Source organism: Tenrec ecaudatus, chromosome 8 (genome assembly GCF_050624435.1).
Source record: "Tenrec ecaudatus isolate mTenEca1 chromosome 8, mTenEca1.hap1, whole genome shotgun sequence".
In the NCBI taxonomy this organism is placed as follows: Eukaryota; Metazoa; Chordata; class Mammalia; order Afrosoricida; family Tenrecidae; genus Tenrec; species Tenrec ecaudatus.
In genome coordinates this window covers 53,149,548-53,175,828 of record NC_134537.1, presented here as the reverse complement: position 1 = coordinate 53,175,828, position 26,281 = coordinate 53,149,548, and the positions used below count along the sequence as shown (strand labels likewise).

Below are 26,281 nucleotides of genomic sequence, written 5' to 3'. Positions count from 1 at the left end.
CATGCACATGTAATACTTGTGCAAAACAAATAACTATGAACGTATTAGTAATAATTAGTAATAATAATATTAGTAATAATGTTATAGCCCGGTGAGATGAATGCAGAATAAAACTCCCTTACTTTGAAACTTTATAGAACGCCATAGGATGTAATTCTTATTTCTGTGCCTCCTGAACGGATTTCTATTGTAATCAGTAAGATCTCCTCCTCTTTATGGACACTTTCTATGGAATTTCTACTCCGCTAATGAGTTACAGTCTCGGAAACGCACAGGGCAATTCTACCTTGCCCCACAGGGTCGCTGTAAATTGACATAAACTTGATAGCAGTGCTCGGTAATAACAGATAAGACAATACCAATATAAAGAGTAATACCAGGAACAATACTAGTTGCTGGGATACCAAAGTGTGATACAACCAAAGAAAACCGAGTTAACCGATTCTATCATGGAATTTAAGGGCAGAAGGGAAAAAGACAGACAGTCATACACCTGGAGACGAGTAGGCTAAAGGAAGGATATGTGGTCCTGGAACTTCAGTAGGATACCGTCTAGTTAATGGGGTTTAGTTATGAGTTTGTGACTTCATGCATTCTTGTTCCTGTAGTGCCAAAGGCACTAACGACAAGCCATTTTGGAGTGCTGTCAATAGGGACACTTCTCAGGGACACTTCTCCACTAGGACCCTAACAAAGTTTCGTGGTAACGACTTTAGTCATTGGAGATGTTTGAGGACTCCAGCAGAGCCCAGTACCTGATAAAATACTGAGTTACACTTAGTACAAGGTGCTGAGGAATTAACTGATCATACCCTGACTTTAGGATTCTGATTATAGCCTAAGGACCCCTGATGGTGTACTGGATTATGAGTTAGGCTAGTATCTGCAAGGTGAGTAGTTCGAGACCACCAGAGGCTCCAGTAGAAAGCGGAGCCTTACTGTTCCTGAAGAGATTACAGCACCGGGAAACCCACGGGGACAACTTTACTCTGTCCTATAGAGTCCGCTATGAGTGGACATTGGGTTTTTGTGAAACCGAACCTAGCTGAGTCTGACAGACGAGATTCGGTCCCTTGCTCCCTAACCTATTTGCTATATGACTTAATTAATTTTGCAGCTTCTCATCTGCAAACCCTAAGACCATACAAGGTCGAAAGTAAGACTTTTAGGATTAAGCATATATTTGTTCCAACGCTTAGTAAATGTCACCATCGTTTTCGTAACAATATTATAATAAATTAGTTATCGCAGCACTAAAGTGCTTATTATTTCTAGGTTGATGGTGCAGGGGACGCTTCCCGGAAGTAAGATTTGAATATGGTGGTTTAAAACGCCTAAGAACCTGGGGCGGGGCGATATTCAGGCAGCGGCACCAAAGGCCGTCTGCAGTCAGCCGGTCCCTAAAGCAGCGCCACTCCCCGGTCAAGCCCGAGCGCGAGCTCTGCGGCCCCTGCACTGGACCCTAACTCACTCCATCCCCTGGGAGAAGAAAGCCGGGACCGGGGCTGAAGTGGGCATGCGCAATACCTGAGCTCTGCTTCCATTGGCCGCTGGGGAAATGCGTACCTGATACGTCCAGAAAATACCGGAAGTGAGCCTCTACGGATCCTGGTGTAGGCCAAAATTCTCCACAAATTTGGATGCGTTTGCAAGACCGACGGAGAGGAAGCCGAAAGCGGGGGAAATGAATGGTTGCTGAGATAAGGTCTGCGTTTCGGGGCTGTGCCTGTTCTAGTGAAGGGGGGTTGGTTGTGTGCACGACTACAGGCCACCTGCTTTGCAGCAGCATGGAGGATGATGCGCCGGTCATCTATGGACTTGAGTTCCAGGTGGGTTTTGTGCGTAGGAGAGAGCAGGTACTGCTCTGCTCCCACAGGTAACAGTCATTCACGCCCCACAGGTTTTCAAATCACTTTCAGACCTTTATTCCAAACATCTCTGCCCAGGCGCTCGCTTTCTCTTAATTCCCAATTTGCAGCCTAAGAAGTTTCCCCCTTCACTCGGTTACCCTCTCCTTTTTGTGGGATTCTAAATGGTGTTTCTAACCTAACACTTAATAGGCACCTCCGTATGCTTATTTTTTTATCTTTCTGACGGGTTTTTTTGCTCTAGATTTTGAGTTCATCAAGGCAGGCAAGTATTTTTTAAAAAGACTGTTTAATTTTGATATGTTTTAAATGTACAGAACAGTTGCAAAGATAAACAGAAAATTCTTGTGTCCTCTTCACCCAGCTTCCCCTGATGTTAATTTTACATAACCATGTTACATTTATCAAAAGTCAGAAATTAACACGGATATAAGACTATTAGCTAAACTAGACACTTCATTCCAGTGTCATCTGTTTTTCCACCAATGTCTTTATTCATAATAAATTTCTGACGTATCTGGAACAGAATTATATGCAGCAAATATGTTAAAAATAGACATGTTTTTTTTTGCTTTCACATTATTTACAGTGAGCCAGGCAATAGTATTAAAAGCACAGATTTTGTGATGACCTCGGGTTAAATACTGTGACCCAAGTCACAGTTTCCATGCTGATAATATGAGGAAGTTGAAATATGAGCAGATCCACTATGGATGTGGCAAAAATTAAATGAGTTAATACATTTACTTTAGGCATTTAGAACAGTGCCTGGCACTTAGTAAACATTAAGTGAACATTCCAATTATAATAACTTTTAAATAAATTTCATATCAGGCAGTAGCTGTCATTTGACAAACTGTGCTACAGGACTTGACAGCTGGCTCTAACCCAGGCCAAAGATTGAGGGTACCTGAAGAGATACCACTTGTGGGCAGTTGGAACCCATTCTGAGGTGCTTCAAGAGGCCTCTGAAAAGTCCCCGAGGTCAGCTTCCCAAAGGGCACAGCCCTGCGCACTGAAGGGAGCAGCTCTACAATGCACATGTGTGGTCACTTGTTGAACATGCACGCACTGTGTGTCAGGCACTATGATGTGCACTGTACCAATATGTCATTTACTGTAATTCAGCAATTATGTTTATTAGGTGTTATTCCTATTTCACAGATGAAGAAACTGACACAGGGAGAGACGAATTACCTGCCAAGGCCATTTAGCTAGTAAATGACCAGGGATTCTAATCTAGTTAGGCATCCAAACCAACCTTGCCTCAAAGTCCTGTGATCACTATGTTATTTTTTTGTTCTGCTAACAGTGGACACATGTGGATGTACACAAAGGGCCAATATGAGTAGGTAAAATTGTCTATGGGCATGTATGTAAAGTGTGTACCTTCTGCTAACACTACTTAATACCTTCATGATCTCCCCATAAAATTTCCTATATAACTTTGGATGCTTTAATGTATGGTATACTGAGGGACTTGGTTGGAATACTGCAGTTTGTAATAAATGCCAGGACATTGGAGGGAAACATTTAAGGGATAATTATGTTTTGATAGAGTGGGAAGAGTTCCTTGACTTCTATAATAACAGTTTGGAATTTATTGGTAGTTATTGGTAAGTCGGAATCGACTTGGTGGCAGTGAGGTTTTTCTCCTTATTGGGCAGCAGATTTTGAGGAGCGTGCCTGCTCTAGTGCTTTTATGGGTTGAATTGATTTCTTTATATCTGAAAAGGCTTCAAAAAGTTCGTGGAAAATGGAATAAGATGATATGTAATTTTTCATTAACTTTTGGAGACTTCATATATGGTTTTTCTGGCTTTGTGTCTGTAGTTGTGGTGAGATGATTTGCTAGGTCAAGGTCTTACTCGGAACTGATTAGTCTACTATGCAAATAGTGTATTTTAAATTACTGTAGGATTACAATGTCTTTTGGGAACTGGTCGATTATTATGCAGATTAAGTGGTTGTGGTTTATTGAGGAGATTGGTAAATTATACCTTCTTCCTAGGTTTATAGGAGACCAGAGAGGTAGAGGGGAATTTACGACCATTAAGAAAGGGCTCAGAGTGAAGTGCATTCTTGGACCCAGCGTTCTTGTATTCATGAGTTGGTGAGAAATGGCAGCAACCAAAGCAGAGAGCTCAGTAGCAGCAGCAGCAGCAGCAGTGTGAGTGGCTGGGCCCAGGAGATGAGTGTAAGGCGGTTGCAGTGGCCTTGCTGACCCAGCATGTGAGAGAGAACTGCGCACCATTGAGCAGGATGTTTGCTAGATTACTAAACTCACTGCTATTAGCTTGATTCTGGTTTATAGTGACCCTGTAGGACAGGGTACAACTACCCCTGTGGGGTTCTGAAACTCTTTTTACGGGAGTAGAGAGCCTCATCTTTCTCCTTTCGGGTAGCAGACCTTTAGGATAGCAGCCCAATCCATGACCACTACACCACTAGGGTACAGTACCCCCAAATTTGTGTTGTAATCCAAACCCCTCAATGAGGGCACTTGAAATATTTGTGGAAAACTGGAATTGAAAGATGCAAATAACAAATACAGACTTTTTCAACATAAGCTCCATCAAGGTCAAAACACAAAATTAAAAAAACAAAAAACAAACTTGATTGTGAATTAGGTGAAGGTTTACAGGGTATAGCAGTTTTAGATTCAACCATTCATACACATTTCTTTCAACTCATTATTGCAATCCGCACAATGCACCATTTCTTATCCCACTTCCTCCCTGACTTTCCTGTTTCCATCATTCTTTTCCTAACCCTACACTTTATCATTGGTTAAATGCTGGCCTTTGATCTTATATGATTATTTTAACAGGAGGTGAGTTCCGTTTCAGATCTGATGAGTGACTAAGGGCCCTAGTCTTAGGGATTCCGCCAGTCTCTGTCTGACTAGTCTCTTTTATTATTTTGTGGGGCTTCCCCCTCCCTCCACCAACTCTGTTCAGGACCTTCTAGTGGGATTCATCTCTGAGCAGTTGGTAGTGGCAACCAGGTACTATCTAGTTCTTCTGATCTCAGGGTTGTGGAGGTTGATGTTAGTAGGGTTCATTAATCTGTTGGACTAGATGTTTTCATATGGCTTTGATTTCTATCATTTTTCTTTCCTTCAAATGGGGAGAGACCCATAGTTTCACCCCAGTTCACTGTTCATGGGCTTTTAAGACGTTAGTCGCTACTCACAAAATAGGAGCAGACTGTTGTCTTTCTAGATGATGTTAAGCCAATTGACCTGGGTGTCTATTACTTTAGTTTTGATCCCCAGACCCAGTAACACGTTCCTTCAAGGTTTGTTTCTATCTAAGATGATAAAACACTTTTGGGCATGACAATACTAGGCATTAAGTTCATTTCTAAATAACTGAAGGTCCTATGTGTTTAACTGTGTCCCTGCAGTTATTTAAAAATATATACATTATTAACTGAAGAAAAATAGATAAATACTACTTGAACAGTTAAAACCTTGTCAGTTGATCCTCCCTTGATGCGTGCTGGACCTGATCTGGCTTTTACCATTTTCTGTGTTTCTGTTTTATTTGGTCATATTAGGATATATCGCAGAGGGGTTATATCATTGGAGGTCACCCTCTGAAGTTGTGTTATATATTTTCCTGTTTTTTGGTGTATGATACTCAGGATTGGTGAACCTGTAGAGACAACAAGAATAAAGGTTTTGGAGGGAGGGTTGTTCAGGGTAGTGGAGGGATAAAAGGGAGGTGATGTCAAGGAACCCAGGAAGAAAACAATGCTTTGAAATTGATTGTGGTAGCAGATGTACAATACTGCTTTACGTGATTGAACTATGGAATGATATATGTATTAACTCCCAATTAATAATACATTTTAAAAAGACAAAGAAACAGCAACAACAAAAAGATTTTTGTAACCAATAGGAAACAAAAAGTAAAAGGGAACCAACTCAGAAATGATTAAAAAAAAAGACAAATCATGATTGTAAAGTGGATGCCTAATGAGGTTCCATTGAAAACCTCACAAAATAACCTTTTTTTGATGAGAAGAATAAGTGGGAGCATTGTTGTAGCTGAGAAGAATTTTCTATTTAAAAAATTCTTTTATTTATTAAAAAAATCATTTTAATGGGGCCTTGTACAGCTCTTGTCCCAATCCATATATACACCCATAGTGTCAAGCACATTTGTACATTTAAAATTTTTTAAATCATTTTATTGGGGGCTCATACAATTCTTATCACAATCTATACATCCATCCATTGTGTCAAGAACATATGTATATTTGTTGCCATCATCATTCTCAGAACATTTGTTTTCTACTTGAGCCCTTAATATCTGCTGCTCATTTTCCCCCTCCCTCCCCACTCCCCCTACCTCATGAACCCTTCATCATTCATAAATTATTATTATTTTTCACATATTACACTGTCCGATGTCTCCCCCTGCCTTCTTCTCTACTGTCCCTCCCCCAGGGAGGAGGCTATATGTAGATTCTTGAAATCACTTCCCCCTTTTACCCCACATTCTCTCCACCCTCTAGGCATCGTCACTCTCACCACTGGTCTGAAGGGACCATCTGTTCTGGATTCCCTGTGTTTCCAGTTGCTATCTGTACCAGTGTACATCCTCTGGTCTAGCCAGATTTGAAAGGTAGAATTGGGATCATGATAGTGGGGGGTGGGGGAGAGGGAGGAAACATTTAAGAACTAGTGGAAAGTTATATGTTTTATCGTTGCTACCCTGCATCCTGACTGGTTCATCTCCTCCCCACAACCCTTCAGTAAGGGGTGTCCGGTTGGCTACCAATGGGCTTTGAGTCTCCACTCTACACTCACCCACATTTTCAATGATATGATTTTTTTGTTCCTTGATGCTTGATACCTGATCCCTTCGACAGCTTGTGGTCACACAGGCTGGTGTGTTTCTTCCATGTGGGCTTTGTTGCTTCTGAGCTAGATGGCCACTTGTTTATCTTTGAGCCTTTAAGACCCCAGACACTATATCTTTTGATAGCTGGGCACCATCAGCTTTCTTCATCATATTTGCTTATGCACACGTTTGTCTTCATTGATCGTATCAGGGAGGTGGGTTCCCATTGATATGATTTTTAGTTCTTTCATGTCTGATAACTGGCCCCTTCCACACCTCGTGGTCAGTCAAGCTGGTGTGCTTCTTCCATGTGGGCTTTGATGCTTCTCAACTAGATAGCCTCTTGTTTATCTTCAAGCCTTTAAGACCCCAGATGCTATATCTTTTGATAGCCGGACACCATCAGCTTCACCACATTTGCTTATGCATACACATTTCTTCAGCAATCGTGTCTGGAAGGTGTGTATCCTGGAATGCCAATTTAATAGAACAAAGTGTTCTTGCATCGAGTAAGTGCTTGAGTGGAGGCCCAATGTCCATCTGCTGCCTTAGTACTAAACCTATAAATATATGCACATTGATCTGTTTCCCTAAACTCATATAAATAGATCTACATTTGTACATTCTAGTCTTTGGACCTCTATAAAAACCCTTTGTCACCTAGGTCTTTCCTCTACTTCCTTTTATTTACCTCTTGTCCCACTATCATGCTCAGCCTTCATTTGGGTTTCAGTAATTTCCCTAGGCTACCTGGCCCTTGCTGAATCCCTACCAGGCCACTCACACCCTCCTTGCTACTGATTTTGGATCACTTATTGCTCTCCTGTCCCTGGGTTGGTCAGCACCACCTCATTGCCCCCTCATCCCCCTCTCCTGTATACCCCGGAATCATTGGTCCCATTGCATTCTCAAAACATTTCCTTTCTACTTGAGCCCGTGGTATCAGCTCCTTATTTTTTACCCCACCATCCCCTGCCCTCCCTCCCTCATGAGCCTTTGATAATTTATAAATTATTAATTATTTTTTTATGCCTTACTTTGACCAATATCTCCCTTCACCTACTTTTCTGTTGTCTGTCCCTCTGGGAGGAGGTTATATGTAGATCATTGTGATCAGTTCCCTCTTTCTCTCCCTACCTTTCCCTTATCCTCCTGGTATCACTACTCTCATTATTGGTCCTGAGGGGGTTATCTGTTCTGGATTCCCTGTGTTTCCAACTCTTATCTGTACCAGTGTACATGCTCTAATCTAGGCAAATTTGTAAGGTAGAATTGGGGTCTTGATAGTTTGGGGGAGGAAGCATTAAAAAATTAGAGGAAAGTTGTATGTTTTATTGGTGCTACCCTGCACCCTGATCGGCTCCTCTCTTCCTCATGACCCTTCTGTAAGGGATGTCCAATAGTCTACAGATGGGCTTTGAGTCCTCACTTGCACTCCCCCTCACTCACCTTGATATGAGAGAAGGACTTTTTAGTGCAGGTTTACAAGTGTTTTTTGCTAATGCTTTGGCAAACTTTCTCAATCAGTCTCATAATAAGCAAATTTCATCCTTCTTTGGTCCTCTTGGAAGTCAGCAAGCAAAATGCTGGGAGCATCCTCCAAAACTGACTATTTTCCTATTGTTTTGGCTGGACTACTTCCCTCTCTTGGAAGCCATTGCTGTGTTTGTGCTTTGCCTTTAGGCTGGTATTGGTCATGTTTCACATTTCATCCCTTGTTACAGTTCTTCCTAAAACTGCATCAGGATATTGATAGTGATCTCAATTGTTTAAAATTTCCACTCAAAGCTCTGTTTTTGTCTGCAGAAACAATGGTTTTGGTACTCATTGAACAGAAAATTTATTCAACTCTAATTTTTCAGCCAGTTTTGTGTAAGCTGAACCAATTGAGATGTCTATGGTATTGGATATTTTCTGCTGTTTTTCATTGGTCTTCATTTAGGGCAAGGGCTAGATTTTTTTTTTGATGGTTTGCTTGTGTGGGCTTCTTCAGCATTATCTTGTCTCTTAAAATTAGTTATTGATCTGTGAGGTGCTTTTAGTAAAACGATTTCACCATCTTCTGCCCGAGCTTCACCATAATTTTGATGTTTGGTTTTTCTCCAAACATGTAACTCACTACGCCACCCTTCAGATGTGTACAGATAGAGATGTCTGCTATGCAAGAAGCAGTATCTTTGTATTGCCCAGGTGAGTCGGAGGAGTTTTTTTTCTTTAAGGGAGAATGATTTTACATAATTTGTACTAACAGTGATCCCATAAATTAATTTGTTTTTCTCCCCTACTCATACATTTTAACAGTGGTACATTTAAGTAATTTAATTTAAGTTTATTGAAAGTTTTTATACTATTCAAATACTGCATGCTCCTTTTTTAGTATTTCAGTCTTTATTGTAAATATTTCTCCAGAATATTCTGCAATCAGTTGTAGTATAAGTAAAATTTGAGAAGTTTTTTCACTCATACTTTCACTCTAATTAGTCAGTAGCAATACATTTTCTGAACATGCGAGAGGCAGTGGTGGTGAAGGTTGCTCCGCATCAGGAGGAGATGAGAAAACCACTGTAAACGGAGAGCTGATTCCGCTGAGGTCAGAAACATCTCCACCCCTAACCTTTTCACCAGTACACCTTTTCACTCGCCGTCTTTCACACCACACTTCACTTCTCTGTTGGCTCCATTGCAATAATCACACATACCACACAGCTCATACTCAAGATCGTGTGGTTCATGAGGAATGTAGCAGGCTATAATTCATTATTAAGATCAACGTGGATGGTACAGATTAAACTCAGGATACAGTTCTCTAATCCAGACAGCCTCCAATCAAGACAGCTCTCAGCTGCTCAGGCATCCATCCATGTTTGATGCCAATGTGCGTGGCTGTTTACCAAAATGTTAGAATTTTTCCTTCAACAATAGGGGCCATGGAAGAAAGGCCTGCCAGTCTACTTAAAACAAAACAAAAGCCCTGGTATTGAAAACCTTATAACAGCATAGGTGTACCCTGACGTATCTGAGGATATAACTTGTTATAGTGTTTCCAATTATTCTTTGAGGCTGTTAACTTCACCTCTCAAAATAGCTAGTTAATTTTTACTGGTTTGATTTAGTATATGGTTATGGTACTTAAGAAATATGGTTCTGAGAAAAAGTATCGTGAGCTTTTATTTTGAGAACTGGAGAAAGCACATGGAATTACAATTAAGTGATCTATGTCGTATCCTAAGGATGATAAGACGTTCTCTGACATACTTGGGACGTATTTTCAGGAGGGACCAGTTCCTGGAAAAGGACATCACGTTTGGTAAAGTAGAGGGGGAGTGAAAAAGAGGAAGGTCCTCGAGGAAATGGGTTGCCACTTTGACTTTAACAATAGACTCAAACATAGGAACAGTTGTGAGGATGTCACAGGACCAGTCATTGTGTTGTTCTGTTGTGCATAAGGTCACTATGAGTCAGAACCAACTTCATGGCACCTAGCAAGAAATGTCCTCACATCAAGGAGCCCTTGTGATGCAGAAGTTACATGCTTAGTTTCAAACTGAAAGGTTGGTAGGTCAAGCCACCAGTGGCCCCATGAGAAAAAGCTGTGACAGTCTGCTTCCCTGAAGAGGAGACCTCTGGAAATCCTGTGGGACAGTTGTGCTCTGTCCTGTAGGGCCACGGTGAGATCGGATAGAATCGACAGTACAATATCTTTCTTTCTGGTTTTATGCCCCAGCGTCACTCAGTCACTCACATAAATGATTTTAGTCATCACCTAGCCTCTTTTATGACTGTGAAAGAAAACTGGAGTTGTGACTGGAGCCTGGGTTCTTTTCCTGGAGACGATTCCTTGTAGCACTGTGACAGTGGCTAAGTCACTGGACCTAGCTCATCCTCCGTTTTTATCTGAGTAAAGGGAGAAGAGTGATAACCTTACTATCTTCCTATCTACCTACTTCATTGAAGATGAGGAGTAGCCAAAATAAAATTTTGGGAAATATTTTGTGACCCACCACATAAGAAAAATCTGATCTTACAAACAGGCAGTTAGAACATTGATTATATAATTTTATCGTGTTAAAATATGGCAGTTAGACATGTTATTAGGAGAGGCCACTCCCTGGAGAAGGTAAAGAGGAGCAGCAAACAAGGAGGAAGGCCCTTGACAAAGTGCATGGACACAGGGGCTGCAGTAGTGAGCACCAGCTGGGGATGCTGGAGGGCGTCTGTCCTTCTGTTGTGCATTGGGGTTCTCTGAGTGGGAACCAGTTTGATGGCACCGAACAAGACAACAAGTTAGGACATCTGCCAACCATTATTATGATTAGATTTAGAAAGGTGATTTTATCATTCACTCAATCAAAGAAGCACAATTGTAAACACAGATATTAATCTGTCACCAAAATTGCCTATTAAATTATTTTTGTAATTTTCCTCATAATATCTGGAAAGATCTTAAACTTGTAAGAGACTTCAGTTTTTAAAGATGTGTTTTACATTTTATTATAAGAAAAATTCCCCTCTTCTATTTTTCTTTTTAAATAAGTGTCTCTTCTTCTTGTGTGAGTTCTAAATTTGTAATTCCTTTCTAAATCTGTGGGTGCTTTGCTCTGAAATAGATGATCTGTTTAGACAGTTTTTTTCTTTCCTTTTTACCATTATTCTTTTCCAGGTATGCAATTCCGAACCCTATAAATTGCAGAACAAAGCAAATTGCATGTAGGTTCATTATTGCCTCTCAACTAGTTTCTCCATCTCTGAGTTCTTTTTCATAAGGTAATAGTCACAGACACAATTTACTTATTTTTGCTTTCCCTCTATTTCAAAATGTAAAATTGAGTTTGTGGCTGCTTTGTGATGCATGTTTGCTTGTGTGATTTTTGTCCCATACTTTTGTGACTCAGTCATATCCAGGCAGTCGTTTAATTACTATCAAGTTCTAGTCCTAAGCCTTTCTTTAAGTCATTTATATACATACATTTATTTTTTATGATGACTGACACATCTTTCCTGTTTATAGGAGGCGTTGCTTATTCTCTAAGTCATATTTATACAGAAGTCTGACAGTTAGATACAGTTCATTTCTAATATCAGTCAATTGTTTATCTTAGTATATAGTGTACCTTTCTATCCATAAAAAATAAAAGAAACAATTGTAAATACTAAAATACCTGAAATATAAATAAAATGAGGGTCTACCAAAAGTTCATGGAAAGGAATTAAATGAAAATGAAATTTTTCCATGAGCAATGTATGATACTCATCTTCCCAACTGGATTGCTGGAGACAAATTTGGTACATAAGCAAATGGGAAGAATACTTACGGTGCCCAGCTATTAAAAGATAGAACATCTGGGGTCTTAAAGGCTTGAAGTTAAAACAACTGGCAGCGAAGCAACAAAGCTTACATGGAAGAAGCACACCAGCTTGTGTGATTATGAAGTGTCGACAGGAGTTCAGAAACAAGCAACCAAATTGATGTGAAGGAGCAATCGGCAAAGTGGAGACCCCCAAGCTACCTGCAAGATAATTGGACAGTTCCTCACAGAAGGGCCACACAGAAGGGATGATATATTCAGGGTGTAGGATAGCAATGTTGAAACATATAACTATCCTCCATTTCTTTAAAATCTCATCCCCTTGCTATTATGGTTGTAGTTTGACCTCATTATTATTGTTAGACCTGTGTATGCTCACTTGTATAATTAGGAGCATTCAATGCATGAAATCCATGAAAGATAAACCCTTTTGAAGTAGTAATGGGAGTAAGGATTCCCTGAAGGTACAGGAAGAGTGGGGGTCAATGCGGTCAGGGGAACGAATAGCAACAATAACTATATAACCCCACTCAAGGGGAATGAATAGCAGAATGGTATGTAAATGGATACGTTGGATGGTATAAGATATGGCCCCAAACAGGAATAACAACAACAATAATAGTATTTAATAAAATAACAAGGGTTCCGGGAGGTAGGGTGGGGGAGGTGGGGAAGTAAAGGGGAGCTGATATCAAGGAGTGGAAGAAGAAAGAAAATGCTTTGAAAATTATGGTGGCAGCAATTGTACAATCATGCTTAATCAAGTAGAACTTTGGATTGTTATATTATCTGTAAGAGCTCCCAATAACATGGAAAATAAATAAAGAAGAAAAGGGAAACAAAAAATTTGTCTGTGAGCTATTTTAAGGCCGCCCCCTCCCAATACAGTAACAACATGAAAACAATAATCATAATAAATGTTTTGATGTCACTGTAAGGTAGCACCGATTTGTTATTACAAACTATTGTATGTGCCTTGAATTTGTAATATAATAGGCTCTACGGAAGTTGGTTCATCACCAACTTGTTGGTTGTATGTAAGGTCGATATTGGACACTCAACCTGGGAACTGCCTGCACTGTCTTGTCTTTATTTAATTTAAATTGTTTTGATTTTTGTCTCCTCTCTCCAATGAAAGTCTAAGTTTCCTGGGGCAAAGAGTATGTCTTATACTTCTTTCACATCCTTCGTAGAATCTACGACAGTAAGGGTTACATAGTAAAGCAATTCTTGACTTGAAACAGAAAAGTTCTCCAAAAGTTCTTTCTTGGGTCTTGTCTTGGGGGCTTTCAGTAGATTATCATCTGCAGACAGCGTATTGAAAGGCTCGGTATTCTTATGTTTAGGTACAACTTGCCCTTTGTATTGGTTTGGGGTTCAGCTTTCTGAGCAGTGGGGTTTTCTCCTTGAGGGATGGTTTAGATTCTTTTTCATCAAAGAAGTTTTCCTCTAAGCTTAAGGGTGTTTAAATTCGATGGGGTTTAGAGGTTTAGTGAACTTACTGATAGTGTACATAAAATTTCATGTATATGTATGAACATTTTTGGCAGAAGGTCTATAGATTCACAAAGAATTCATCAGTTTTGCAAAGAGATTTAAGACTCCAAAAGTTGACAAGCCAAATTTTGCAAAAAAAGGGAGTTTAGAAATACTGGCACTAGGAACATTAAAAACACTTTATATAGTTTGATTCAAATATATATATATATATTTAAATTCTCCAAATGTCTAATAATGTGAATACTGTTCTAGACACGTGTTTCTAGCATTTTATTAAAATGCATTTTAGAATTTGATCTTGTACATGCCACTTATTCTTTGGAGCAAGATTGGGCGCACATGTAAAACATATCGGTGTTTTCTAAGAATAATGGGTAAAATTGCTACACCAAACTTTTTGTTTTTTGCAACAAAGAACCAGGAGGGCTTGTTGTTTTCCTCCAGTTGGGAAACTAAATCAGAACTAGGTGGACTTTGTGGCCAGGGCCACTGTTAACTGGGAAAAAGAAATACAGGAATTAGACTTGATAAGTTAAGGAACTAGAAGGCCAAACTTAACTCTAGTTCCACAGTGCAGAAGAAAAAATGTGACAGAGTGGCTAGATTTAGTGACATTGCAGGAGGCAATACATCAGTTTTTACTGCTGCCTCAACAAATTACCAACAATTTAGTGACTTAACATCATGCATTTGTGACCTTAAGAGTTTGGTAGGCTAGAGGCCCCACATGAGTCTTGCGAGGCTAAAATCATGACATTGGCAGGGCTTTGTTTCCACGTGAAAAATCTAGGCAGAAATTTATTTCTTGTGGTTTCTAGGTCCTAGAGACAACCTGTATGACTTGAGTCATGGGCCTCCTCCTCACTTTTTTGAAGCCAATGACGACTTCCCAACTCCTTCATGGCTGGCTGTTTCCCTCATGTTATCGCCTCGCTACTTTTCTCATCTCTAGTCACACATCTTTCTCTGACCTCGGCCAGTAAAGTCTCTAATTCTAAGTACCCATGTGATTAGATAATCCCAATTCCATGTCCTTCATCTAATCTGCAAAGACCCATTGCCATGTACGATATCATATTCACAGTTTTCAGAGATAAGTATATGGATATTTTTGGTCATATGCTCTTGTCTCATTTGATCTCATGTCACTCAGTTGGTCATTTTTAATTGAGTGGTAGACACTGTATATGAAAACTTGTAGGAACTTTGGGATGCTCTCTTCCTTTGGAAGATTTTTATGGAGGTTAGCTAGACCAGCAACGCCAGGTCGCCTAAAACCCAATCAAGGATTGGGGAGGAGTTGAAGCTGGGATTTTTTGTGAAATTTCATCACTTTTATTCCTAGGCTGTAATGACTGGGAATGCCAAGAAGACCTGGCACTTTTACCAGCTTTGTATTCTTGGTGGCTCCTGCTCCTTGCTCTTTAACCCCCAGCACGACACATCTGTCAAAAGCAGTCCCCAGTATCGGCCTCTGGCTGGTGTTCCCAGTTGACCAGTGCCGGTAGGTGGAAAGAAAGCCAGGGTTATGTTTCTCTCCAAATTTTGCTTTTCATTGCCTGTAGTTCGCAGAGAACATCAAACAGATGTATTTTGTTTAGTTTTCCTGGCTTTCCTCTGTGGCAGAATTAGTTTAAACTATTGATTTCTGTTGCTAGATGCCATATTCCTACCTCCTGTTGAATTAGAATTATTTAACGAGTCAATTCCGATAGATATTTATAGTGATATTAAAAACATTTAACCATTGGAATATTAAAAAAATCTTATATTTTTGTTGCTGAATATTTGTGCCCTTATACAATTTGAAGTGGAATTGTGTTAAAAAACTTACAGGAGTTTTGACACATATTTCTAAATTGCCTTCCAGAAACTCCGTACTAATTTATACTGCATCCCTAGTAGAGGAGAGAAACTGCCTTTTGATCTGTATGTATTAAGCCTAGCTTCATAAATGTTTATGGATTTCCCCCTCCTGCAGGCACGTGCTCTAACACCTCAAACTGCGGAAACAGATGCCATTCGGTTTTTGGTTGGGACACAGTCTCTTAAATATGATAATCAGGTAACTATTTTCGACAAATATATACATGTTAATTGCTAAGCCTATTCTTAGTTTTATAACCATTTTGCTCTTGATTTTTCAAGAAACATTTGAGAAAAAAAATGAATGCCACATGAAGGAAAACTTTCTTTGGAGTTTAAATATGTCTGTTTAAATCAAAAGGTATCATCCCACTATGTATACTGATTGTAGTCCATAGTTTATACTTATTCTGTTTAATGGTGCTGTCATCATTTTATGTGTTGGTTTTGAAGTTATAAAGGTTTTAGTGTATCAGCTATGAGAAGCAATGTAGCAGACAAGTTCAGCACAATGGCTGATTTCTTTGACTTCACCCAGGGCTCTTTCTGACTGGCAGTGGGCTCGGCTGAAGAGCTCTTCTCAGTGTGTCATTGTTGGTGGCTGCCAGTCAATCCGGGTGAACTTGCGTGACTGCAGTCAAAGAATGGATATCTGGGAGATTTAGATTCAGCTCACAGGTGGTACTAACCATATGACTTTGACCATATTATTTAAGGTTGCTGACTTCATTTTCCTCACCATTGAAATGGAGGTAAAAAGGTTTATGTTGTGTTTCACAGAGATGCTGTGACTATTGAACAAGAGGTATCTTTGAACCTGAGAAGCTGTTCATAGGTCATCTCCCAAATGGTACAAGGACCCTACCAAGTTAACCTTATCTTACAGGTTACTTCTTATAACATTATGAAGAATTTTCAGTGTTAGATAGTTACTTGAATATATCGTTGAGGTACTCGAAGATGTTAGAGCAATTTTGGCAACTAATTTAGCACTGTGTCTGTAGAGCTTCGCTAGTAAATGATAATATTTCCTTTGTAATTCCTATATCTAAAACAGAAAATATTTCTACAAGAAGAATATTAATTTCATGGGACTAATAATTGTAGAAGGGCAGTAACAAAGGGAAAGGCCCTTGATGAAATGGATTGACACAGTGGCTGCAACAACAGGCTCCAACAGTTGGGAGTCTGGCATCGGACAGGAATTGTTCCTTCTGTTGGATGTAGCTTTGCTATGGGTTGGAACTGACTCAACGGGCACCTAACAACAAAAATCAATAACACACTAATTGTGAAAAAATTGGAAACTATCAAAACATCAAAATGTTGTTTTGATTATTTGATTATTCCATCCCAAGTGACTAATGTTCACTTGTAATCCTTAGTAAGTTAGACTTTACCTCAAACACACCCGTAACCTGAGGACTTGCAACTGAAATTACATGGTGTGTGAAGAAGCAGAAGACAGCTATACCAAGAGTATTGAACTGTTGGTAGGCAGACCAACTTTGACTGAGTACATCAATGTGTCCCACTTGCTGTTTTAAAATACCATATATACTCATGTATAAGCCGAGTTTTTCAGCACAAAAAATGTGCTGAAAAACTGGGGTTTAGCTTATACATGGGTCAGTGGTACCCCAGTGAGGTGTAACATCTTGCTGCTCCCCCCCCCCCCCCAAGGTAATGGGACGTATCTTTCGGGTGATTGCCATTTCTCTGTTGTTCATTCAAAGCCCCGCTGACACTGCAGAACTTTGAATGTTTACTCACATCTAACCAATAAGAGCCGTCCTATCACATGTATCTCTGAATAAGCCTTTTAAGGACTGTGTGTGAAGGATGTGGCATGAATGGATGTCATCTGGTCAAGCCCGACTAACAAAAGGAGGAAATCTCATGAAGTCTGACATTGAGTTAATAGCAAAGTGGGTTCGAGATGCATGGGAAGACATTCCAGAAGACATGGTGCGACGTGCCTTCCAGAAATGTCATATTAGTAATGCTATGGATGGCAGTGAAGACTGCGCTTTGTATGAAAATGACCTAGTGATGGTGATGACAGGGATCTCAGTGAGGACAGCGTTTATGATGACCTCATGCTGAAGCTCTGCATTGGGATACGGATGATGATGAGGAATCCAGTTTTGAAGGATTTTAACTCTCGATTTTAGCTTGTTTGCTGATTGAGCTCAGGGAATAGTACTATTAAGGTGTCATTGTTGATACCTTATTGTTTTTGTTGAACCTATTTTCCACATACTGTGCTGGTTTACTAATGTTAAATGACTTGTCCTTTTATTTATGTTTTTTATTTAAAATAAATATTTAAATACATTACCCTACTGATGTCTCAATTTTCAGTAATTTTATTTTCATTTGTTTTGGTTATTGAAACTCCATAGCTTCTACATTTTCCACTCTAGGCTTTTACTTGAGCTAATCAGTTTTTCTGGTTTCCCAGGTAGTAATTAGGTACCTCAATTTATACTTGGGTAGGCTTATATTCGAGTGTCTACGGTAGGTATTATTCTGGCAGACCTGTGATTGACATTGTCAGTGAATATTATTGTAAAATTTATCTGAGAACCTCATTCATTGTTTATGTAATGAAACTTAAGGGTTTATTCTGTACAAGTGAATAGTTCACGTATTGAGATATGATTGGTTCAGTTTCTCTCAATTGTTTTAAAAATTAGAACTATGGGCTAACAGGAGATCTTTTTGCTCTAGGGAGATAATTCATAAGATTCTCTACCATCAATTAACAAGGAAGTCTCTACGGGGAGCCAGAGACAGATAAAAAACAGATCCAGGCATGAATCTTGGGCTCACATGCAGGAGGAAGGTGAAAGGAAACATGAATGACCTAGGAAGCAAAGTTATGGATGTGGGTATAAGTATAGGAGTGTACGTATGTTAATACATAGAGCCATTGGCCCACGTGCATATAGTTATAAGGCAATATATTGAGGTGTGGACAGACTTCGGGCCTGTGCTCATGCCCTCCTTCAATACATGAACACTTTTTTAACAACCTGGCTTTTTGTGATGCTCACCTTCCCCGCACAGTCGCTGAAGACAAAGCGAGGACATAAGCAAATGTGGTGAAGAGAGCTGATGGTGTCCAGCTATCAAAAGATAAAGCATCTGGGGTGTTAAAGGGTTAAAGGTAAACAAGCAGCCCTCTAGAAGAGAAGCAACAAGCCCCCATAGATTAAGCGTACCAGCCTGTGTGATCATGAGGTATTGCTGGGGCTGGGTAACAGGCATCAGAAGACCACAAACAAACAAACAAACAAAACCTCTTGAAAATGAGAGGGGTTGGAGCAGAGACCTGAAGCCCATTCATCTGTAGTCAATGGGACATCCCCTCACAGAGGGGTCACAGGGAATGGATGAGTCAATCAGGGTGTAGTAAAGCATCGAGGAAACACACAATACTTCTCTGGTTCCTTGAGGCTCCCTCACCCCCCACTATCAATAACCCTCGTACTGCCTTTCACTGCAGGCTAGACCGGAGCATGTGCACAGGTACAGATAAGACGTAAGAGCTTACGGCACACGGACTCCAAGACTAGGAATGCGAGTAGTGATATCAGGAAGGAAGGGAAAGGTGGGGAGAGGAGGGGAGGAAGGGAGAACCTATCACGATGATCAACACATGACTGCACCCTCCTCACCCCCACACACACTGGGGGAAGAACAGAAACTGTGGGGGATGGGAGACAGTGGTCAGCGTAAGATATGAAAATAATAATAATTCATAATTTATTAAGGGATCACAAGGATAGGGGGTGGGGGAAAGAGTAAGCTGACACTAAGGGCTCAATAGAAAATAAATGTGTAGGAAATAGTAACGGCAACATATGTACTTGATACAATTGATGTGTGGACTGTTGAAAGAGCCCTTATGTTTTTAAAATATTAGTAGCTCCAATTTAAGAACAATTAGTTCTTATGACATGGCCCTGCTTAATGTTCACCCTCATGAAGGAAGCAAAAAGAAATAAGGTCGTTCCTGCCTATCAGCTAAAATAGTATCTGGGTTCTGAAAGGCTTGTTTCCAAACAAGCAGTCAACTAAGTTAGATGTCAACTAAGTCCACAGGGAAGAAGCACACCAACATCTATGACCCAAGGATTGTAAATTATATAATCCAAATCTGAAGGAGGGAATAGTATCAGAGCTAAAATTGTGAGATTTTGGTTTATACAAGTGTATGGATCACAGTGGAAGCCCAAAATACATTTGTAAGATCTACACAGGAAATGAGCCTCAGGTGATTTCCCTCTAACGATAATAGCGGAATGGAAAGAAACTGGTTACCTAGCAGAGTATTGGAGAGATGACTGTAATGGATTAAAATGATGTATCTCTTGTGAATGATTACAATCTTGTCACTTGATCTCTCCTCTGATACACTTGGTCTTCATCTGGTTTTCCTTTTTTTTTTCTTCTTCCATATTGGGGTTTATCTCTGATGTATTTTGCCACTGTGGATAGCCTTGAATCTTTGTTAGGTGTTTTGCTGTTTTTTCATATATGAAACCCAGGATTGAGGAACCTATAGAGACATCAGTTAGAACCAGTGTTCCTTGAGGGTATGATGGAGGGAGTGGGGAAGTAAAGGGGGACTGATTGATAGCAAGAAGTTCAAGAACGAAAAAAATGTTTGAAAGTGATTGTGGTACTAATTGATGTGGTACTGCTTGATGTGACTGAACTGTGGAATGATATGATGTCTGGATTAACTCCTAATTAAATGGTTTTGGGGGGAAAATCCCAATTTAAGAGCTTAAATTGTGAGAATCCAATTTACAGAAGGCTATGGATGACAGTGGGACCCAAAGATTCATTTGTGGGAACTGCATCGAAAATAAGTCACTGGTGAACTCCCTCTATCCACAATGAAAGGATGGGAGGAAAGTGGCTTCTAAACAGTTGAATGGAGAGATGAGTACAGAAGATCAAAGGCATAAATCTGATTTGAACAGTTCATGCCAGTTGGTCCCCTCTCTAAGGCATGCTGGACCTGATCTGGTTTTCAATATTTTCTCGATGTTTGTTTTGTTATATTGTGTTTTTGTTTGTTCATATTAGGGCATATCTAAGAGGTGTTATGTCATTGGAGGTCACCCTCTTAAAGTTGTGTTATGTTTTTCTGTGTTTGGGTATATGAAACCCAGGATTGACGAACCTATGGGGACAGCAAATAGAATGGGGATTCCAGGGTAGGGAACCGTGGTGGTGGTGGTGGAGTCAAGAGGAGACGATGTCAAGGAGTCCAGGATGAAAAAAAAATGGAAACTGATTGTGGTAGTAATTGTACAATTCTGCTTGGTGTGATTGAATTATAGAATGATATATGCATTAACTCCCAATTAATAATAAATTTAAAAAGAATTGTGAGATAACTGAAGTGAATGTTTCAACTATACTACAATTTAATCACTGTTGTATAAAAAAACCCCCCAAAAAGTACAAAATCAAATCTATGTAGAATAAAGACTAAAAGGGAATAGTTAAAGGATTCAAAATCTTGACAGTGCTTAGCTTAAGTTGGTGAGAATATTCATGTTGTAAATTGTTTTTACCTCCAATTTCTGTCCTTCCCCAATATGTGTATGTATGCATGTAACCTGGGAAAAATACATGAGAAAAATTATTTATTCATAAAAATAGTTAGCAATCACAATCTCAAAAGGAAACAAATCACTATATTGTCAACTTATATTTGAAGGGTTACTGCTTAAGATAGAGCAGGGTTGTAAAGTCACCTGTACAGGTTGAAGATGGTAGTGGGAGCAGATAAGATCATACCATTATATACAAATCTACTTTCCTTTGAGCGCAACTCGACTGCCCACTCTGAACTGATTGCTCTGTTGTGCCTCCCTGTTTGTGTGGCCTCACATTGGGAGAGAGGTCAGGGCAAATCTCAGTGGGTAGAGTTTGAAACTCAGGCATATGACCTTTGCCTGGTGATTGGATTTTTATACAGTATACCATAAGGTAAATGTGGAAACATTCTGCCTAATTTTGTTTTTAAGTGAATTTTTCTGCCTAATTTTGTTCTTAAATGATCTTTTCTGCCCAATTTTGTTCTTTAATGATCTTTTCTCATTTACTGTTTAATTCTACATTATTTCTGGGGTATGCCATTGACCTTTATTGGTAGAGCATCTTTTTTAAGCTGAGAAAAAGTTTTTATTTTTTAAAATGTGAGTTCTTATAAATTTTTTTTTAAAGACCTGAAGATAAACAAGCAGCCATCTAGCTGAGAGACAACAAAACCCACATGGAAGAAGCACACCAGCCTGTCCCTACTAGATCGCTGAGGACAAAGTGGGTGCATAAGCAAAAGTTGCGAACAAAGCTGATGGTGCCTGACTGTCAAATGATATAACATCAGGCGTTTTAAAGGGTTGAAGACAATCAGGCGGCCATCTAGCTAAGAAACAACAAAGCCCACAAGATAGAAGCACACCAGCTTACCCTGATGTGAATGCTGAAGATAAAGCGGGTGCATGGGCAAGTGCCGTGAAGAAAGCTGATGGTGCCCAGTTGCTAAAAATATATAGAATCTGGGGTCCCATAGGCTGGAAGATAAACAAGGGGCCATCTAACTGAAAAACAACAAAGCCCACCTGGAAAATGCACACCAGCCTATGAAATGACAAGGCATCGAAGGGATCAGGTATCAGGCATTAAAGACAAAAAAACAAAAATCATAGCATTGTGAATGAGGGGGAGTGCAGAGTGGGGACCCAGGGTCCATCTGGGGGAAATTGGACATCCCCTTGCAGAAGGACTGTGGGGAGGTGACGGACCAGTCAGAGTATAGTGTAGCAATGATAAAACATATAATTTTCCTCTGGTTCTTGAATGATTCCTCCCCCCACTATCATCCAAATTCTACCTTACATAACTGGCTGGACCGGGAGATGTACACTGGCATGGATAGGAACTGGAAATATGGGGAATCCAGGACAGATGAGCCCTTTAGGAACAGTTGTGAGAGTGGCGATAATCGGAAGGTAGAGGAAGGGTGAGGGAGAAAGGGGAAACAGATGACAAGGTCTACATGTAACCTCCTCCCTGGAGGATGAACAGCGGAGAACTGGGTGAGGAAGACGTTGGATGGTGTAAGAGATGATAAAATAATAATTATTTATAAATTATCAAGGGTTCAGAGGGAGGGGGAAGTGAGGAGGGAGCGGAAAAATGAGCTGATACCAAGGGTTCAAGTGGAAAGCGGGTGTTTTGAGAATGATGATGGCAACATATGTACGAGTGTGCTGGATACAAATGATGTATGTACGATTGTAAAAAGATGTATGAGCCCTTAATAAAATGATTAAAAAAATAAAATAAAAAGTAAAATAATAGAAACACACGACGTTAAAAACAAAATGGGGCAATGTAAGGCATAATGGTGATAAGTGAATTACATCGTACAACCAAGCTTGTGCATCACATGTCACTATGCTAGAAGGAGCTAGCCTCAGACACAGCGCTTTGATCCACTGTTAAGTCCACGTTGGAATGCTAAGAGCCCACGGCAGTGTTTTCAGGAGAGTATCAAGCTTGCCTTTCCCCTCCCAGAGTGAAGTTTCTGATATTGCTGGTTTCCAGTATCCCTTTTGTAGAATCAACAGTGTGAAATTTATTCATTGTTTATATTTTTAAAAACTTCAATTAACAGTGTAACTCAAAACAAAAATATACATATGTCTCAGGCACAAGAATGTAGGCGGAGAGTAGAGCCCGTTTCTCCCTAGCATATAGTGAAAATTATGAACCATGATTGTGGACAGTCTCCTCCAGAGCTACGGTTTTGATTATGCTCTGTTATCGTGACCAGCTCGCTCGCTCGCTCTCACTGGCTCTCACTGCCGTGGAGCCGATTCTGACTCGGAGCGACCCTATGGGAGAGAGGGGGAGTGCCCCTTTGCGTTTCCAAGGCTGGGAGTCCTTACAGGAGCCCAAGCCGCCTCTGTCTCCTGAGGAGAGGCTGGTGGTTTCGGCCTGCTGTCAAACTGTGAGTCCACTGCACCACCAGGGCTTCTCGTGAAGGGCTTTTGTAGATATGAAATTATTAATTGGAAACCGATTTAAAGTAAGTTTATGACCATTGTTTTCTTGGAGCCTTTATAACCTAAAGGATTACTTTTCCCTGGTAGGTGGAGCTGTAAGGTTGTGCAATGAAAATAACGATGTCCATCAAGTATCTGGACAATAGGCTTTGCAACCACTGCCCGTAGTTCGTGTCTTCAGACCCCAGAGGATCACTTCACACCATCCGTTTTTTGCTAGATGCTCGGCTTCTTTCTTAGCATCTGCATCAGGCTTCCCTTTGCTGGCTGAGCACTGTTCTCTGCGGGTCTGTACATGCTACGGCCCAACTGCTCGTACATGTGGTTGCCTGACTTTTTATCGTTTGGAGACGGAAACTTGGCTGAAGAATCCTAAAAAGAGATCTAAAACAAATGTACTGTCTTCCCCTGAAATCTTTTATAATTGTTTCATTAGTTTAACTAAAATCCTTATTTTTAAGATAGCTCTTAAAGGAACTTGTGTAAATTAAGTCAGCAATTATACCTGAGACTTATTTATTTCTCGCTACACAGCTTTCTGCTTTACCCTATAATATAACCCGTCAGTTCTCTGTGACGTGGCTCTGCCATTTAGGAGGTTCTGCAAGTGATAAATAATCTCACTAGTCTCTGTAAGTGGGTCCAAGTTTATGACGTCTCAGCAAACAGGAACGGAGAGGGGAAAATCTGGAGTGTGGTTCTCTTGCCATCATCAGCACCCCCAGTACTGTATAGGTTTTTGCCATTACCATGTTATAGTTACACAAAGTTCTTAAACTAACTTGAATTTGCATTGTTTTTTAGAAATCAGTGCTTTAGTCTGAAGGGTTATAAAAATAGAAATCGAGGCAGAAAGGTAAAGCAAAGTGTCTTAATGTTGACTGACCATTAGCGGTTAGTAACTCAAGTAATTATAGAGTAAAATCAGTAATGACTTTGTTCAGGGTTTCTCAAACATGAATATGACACATAGCGCTTTGTTGAAGGGCCTATTCCTGAGTTCTCGTCCCTGCAGGCTTGGTCATGATCAGGTAGCAGGAGGGATGGTGGCCTAGCAGCTGTGGGATGTCTTCTTCCATTTGTCTGTGATGTCTTGGTCAGACCATGGAGGGTGTGGCAATGGTAGTATGATGAAAAGTGAGGATGGGCTAGGGCCTGAAGGTAGGGAAGTCAGTGGCGGGCCAATGAACAGAGAATGAGCTGTGATCCCATTCAGGGTTGGTCATGGTAGGCAATGGGATTGCGGGGAAAGGACCCACTATACCCCATATATCCCAAGATATGCTTAGGGTTCACAGGCAGTGAGCCACCTTGGGGGAGGGGTACCAGTGCCAAAAACACTGCATGGCCCTTGACTCACATAACATAAATTTTCCATAATGGCTTAGTCTTTGGAGCCTAACTATATCAATAAGTGAGGAGTGGGTGTACTGTAATGTCGTATAATTCTTTTCAAATATCCTCATTAAAACTACTAGTTTTCTAGCCATGGTTGAATTAAAGAATATAGGTCTTATAACTTTCTGTTCCTACACAAAGGAGTTAAGTATTATCTGTGACTCCAAATGCAAAATCTGAAAGAGTGCTTTGGTCTTTCCCTTGCCGTTCTTAGGAAAAGCATGTATCATAGTCAAGAAATTCATTCACTCATCTAGTCAATAAATGCTTGTTACTTAAAGTTCATTTTTTAAAAAAAGATTGCGGTGGAGACCATTCTAGCTTGTGCTCCCTTAGGTTTTCTTTATTCAGAAAAATAAATGCAAATATATTTTTTGTTGTTGAGAATATATGTAGCCTGACATTTTTCAATTCAACATTTTTTATATAGACAATTTGATGGGTTTTTAGATTTTTAGAGCTGAACAGCCATTCTCATCCTCTTTTTCCCGAGTTATCTCTTCTCCATTAGCATCACCCCACTGCCACCAGCTTTCTAGCTAGTGTTTTGAGTGCTTATATAGCGATTAAACAAGAACATAATGTTCAAGGCTGACACTCTTTGCTAGTTAGTGTTTACTAAGCTAACCCAGTGTTTGGCTTTAAGATGATTTCAGGCCATTTTTAATACAAGGTTTAAAGATTATTTCAGGGCAATAGTTTTAGGGTTTCATCCAGCCTTTATGGCTCCTGCCAATATGGATTTCATGAGAATTTGAATTTTTTCCCTGCATTTTCTCTCTTCTTAAATATTCTAATATGAAATCTTTGTTCACATGTTCAGGAATCGATTGTTCTATTTAATCAACAATGGTAGCTAGGCATTTTTCAGTTCCTCTAGTCTCATGGTGAAGGCAGGTTCTTCTTGGAGAAAACTGACCACACAATCCATTGACAACTGCTATTCTGACTCTGCTCCTGCCTCGGTCATGTCTTAGATGGCCACCTGCAAACTTTTCAGACCTCAGGCACTATGCAACGGCCTTGCAGGTGGGACAGAGGTGAGTAAGTGCTGTCGCATGAAATTTTCAAACAAGGTGCCTGAGTCCCGTGACTTGATTGATTGTACATGATTGTACATAAGCAGCTTTAGGAACTACCCCTTTTTTGTTATTGTTGTCATTGCTATAAGAAATATATATATATATCATACCACTTAGACTACATTAAATTTGATAGGTGTACAAATGATTGGAAACTAAGCAATGACACTCACTTCCCTCTGCGCCCCACCGCCCTGTCCCCCTCTCATTTCAGGGAACCAGTAATCAACTTTGTTCTTAATGCTTGTTTCTACTCTTGTCTTTTATATATGTGATACCCTATAATGTTTGTCTTTTAGTCACTGATGT

The 26,281-nt window shown here is 40.0% G+C and overlaps 1 protein-coding gene across 2 annotated transcripts in view; it reads left to right on the top strand.

The window, feature by feature from the left end:
* The first annotated feature begins 1,582 nt into the window (after nucleotides 1–1,582).
* EIPR1 (EARP complex and GARP complex interacting protein 1) overlaps nucleotides 1,583–26,281 on the top strand; it is a 241,402-nt gene continuing 216,703 nt past the window's right edge. The window contains exons 1-2 of one of the 2 annotated variants that reach the window (XM_075555672.1): nucleotides 1,583–1,829; nucleotides 15,509–15,592. In XM_075555672.1, coding sequence (XP_075411787.1) covers nucleotides 1,689–1,829; nucleotides 15,509–15,592 — 225 coding nt within the window. In that variant the 5' untranslated portion in view covers nucleotides 1,583–1,688. The remainder of the gene's footprint in view (nucleotides 1,830–15,508; nucleotides 15,593–26,281) is intronic. The other variant, XM_075555673.1, reaches the window with a different exon arrangement.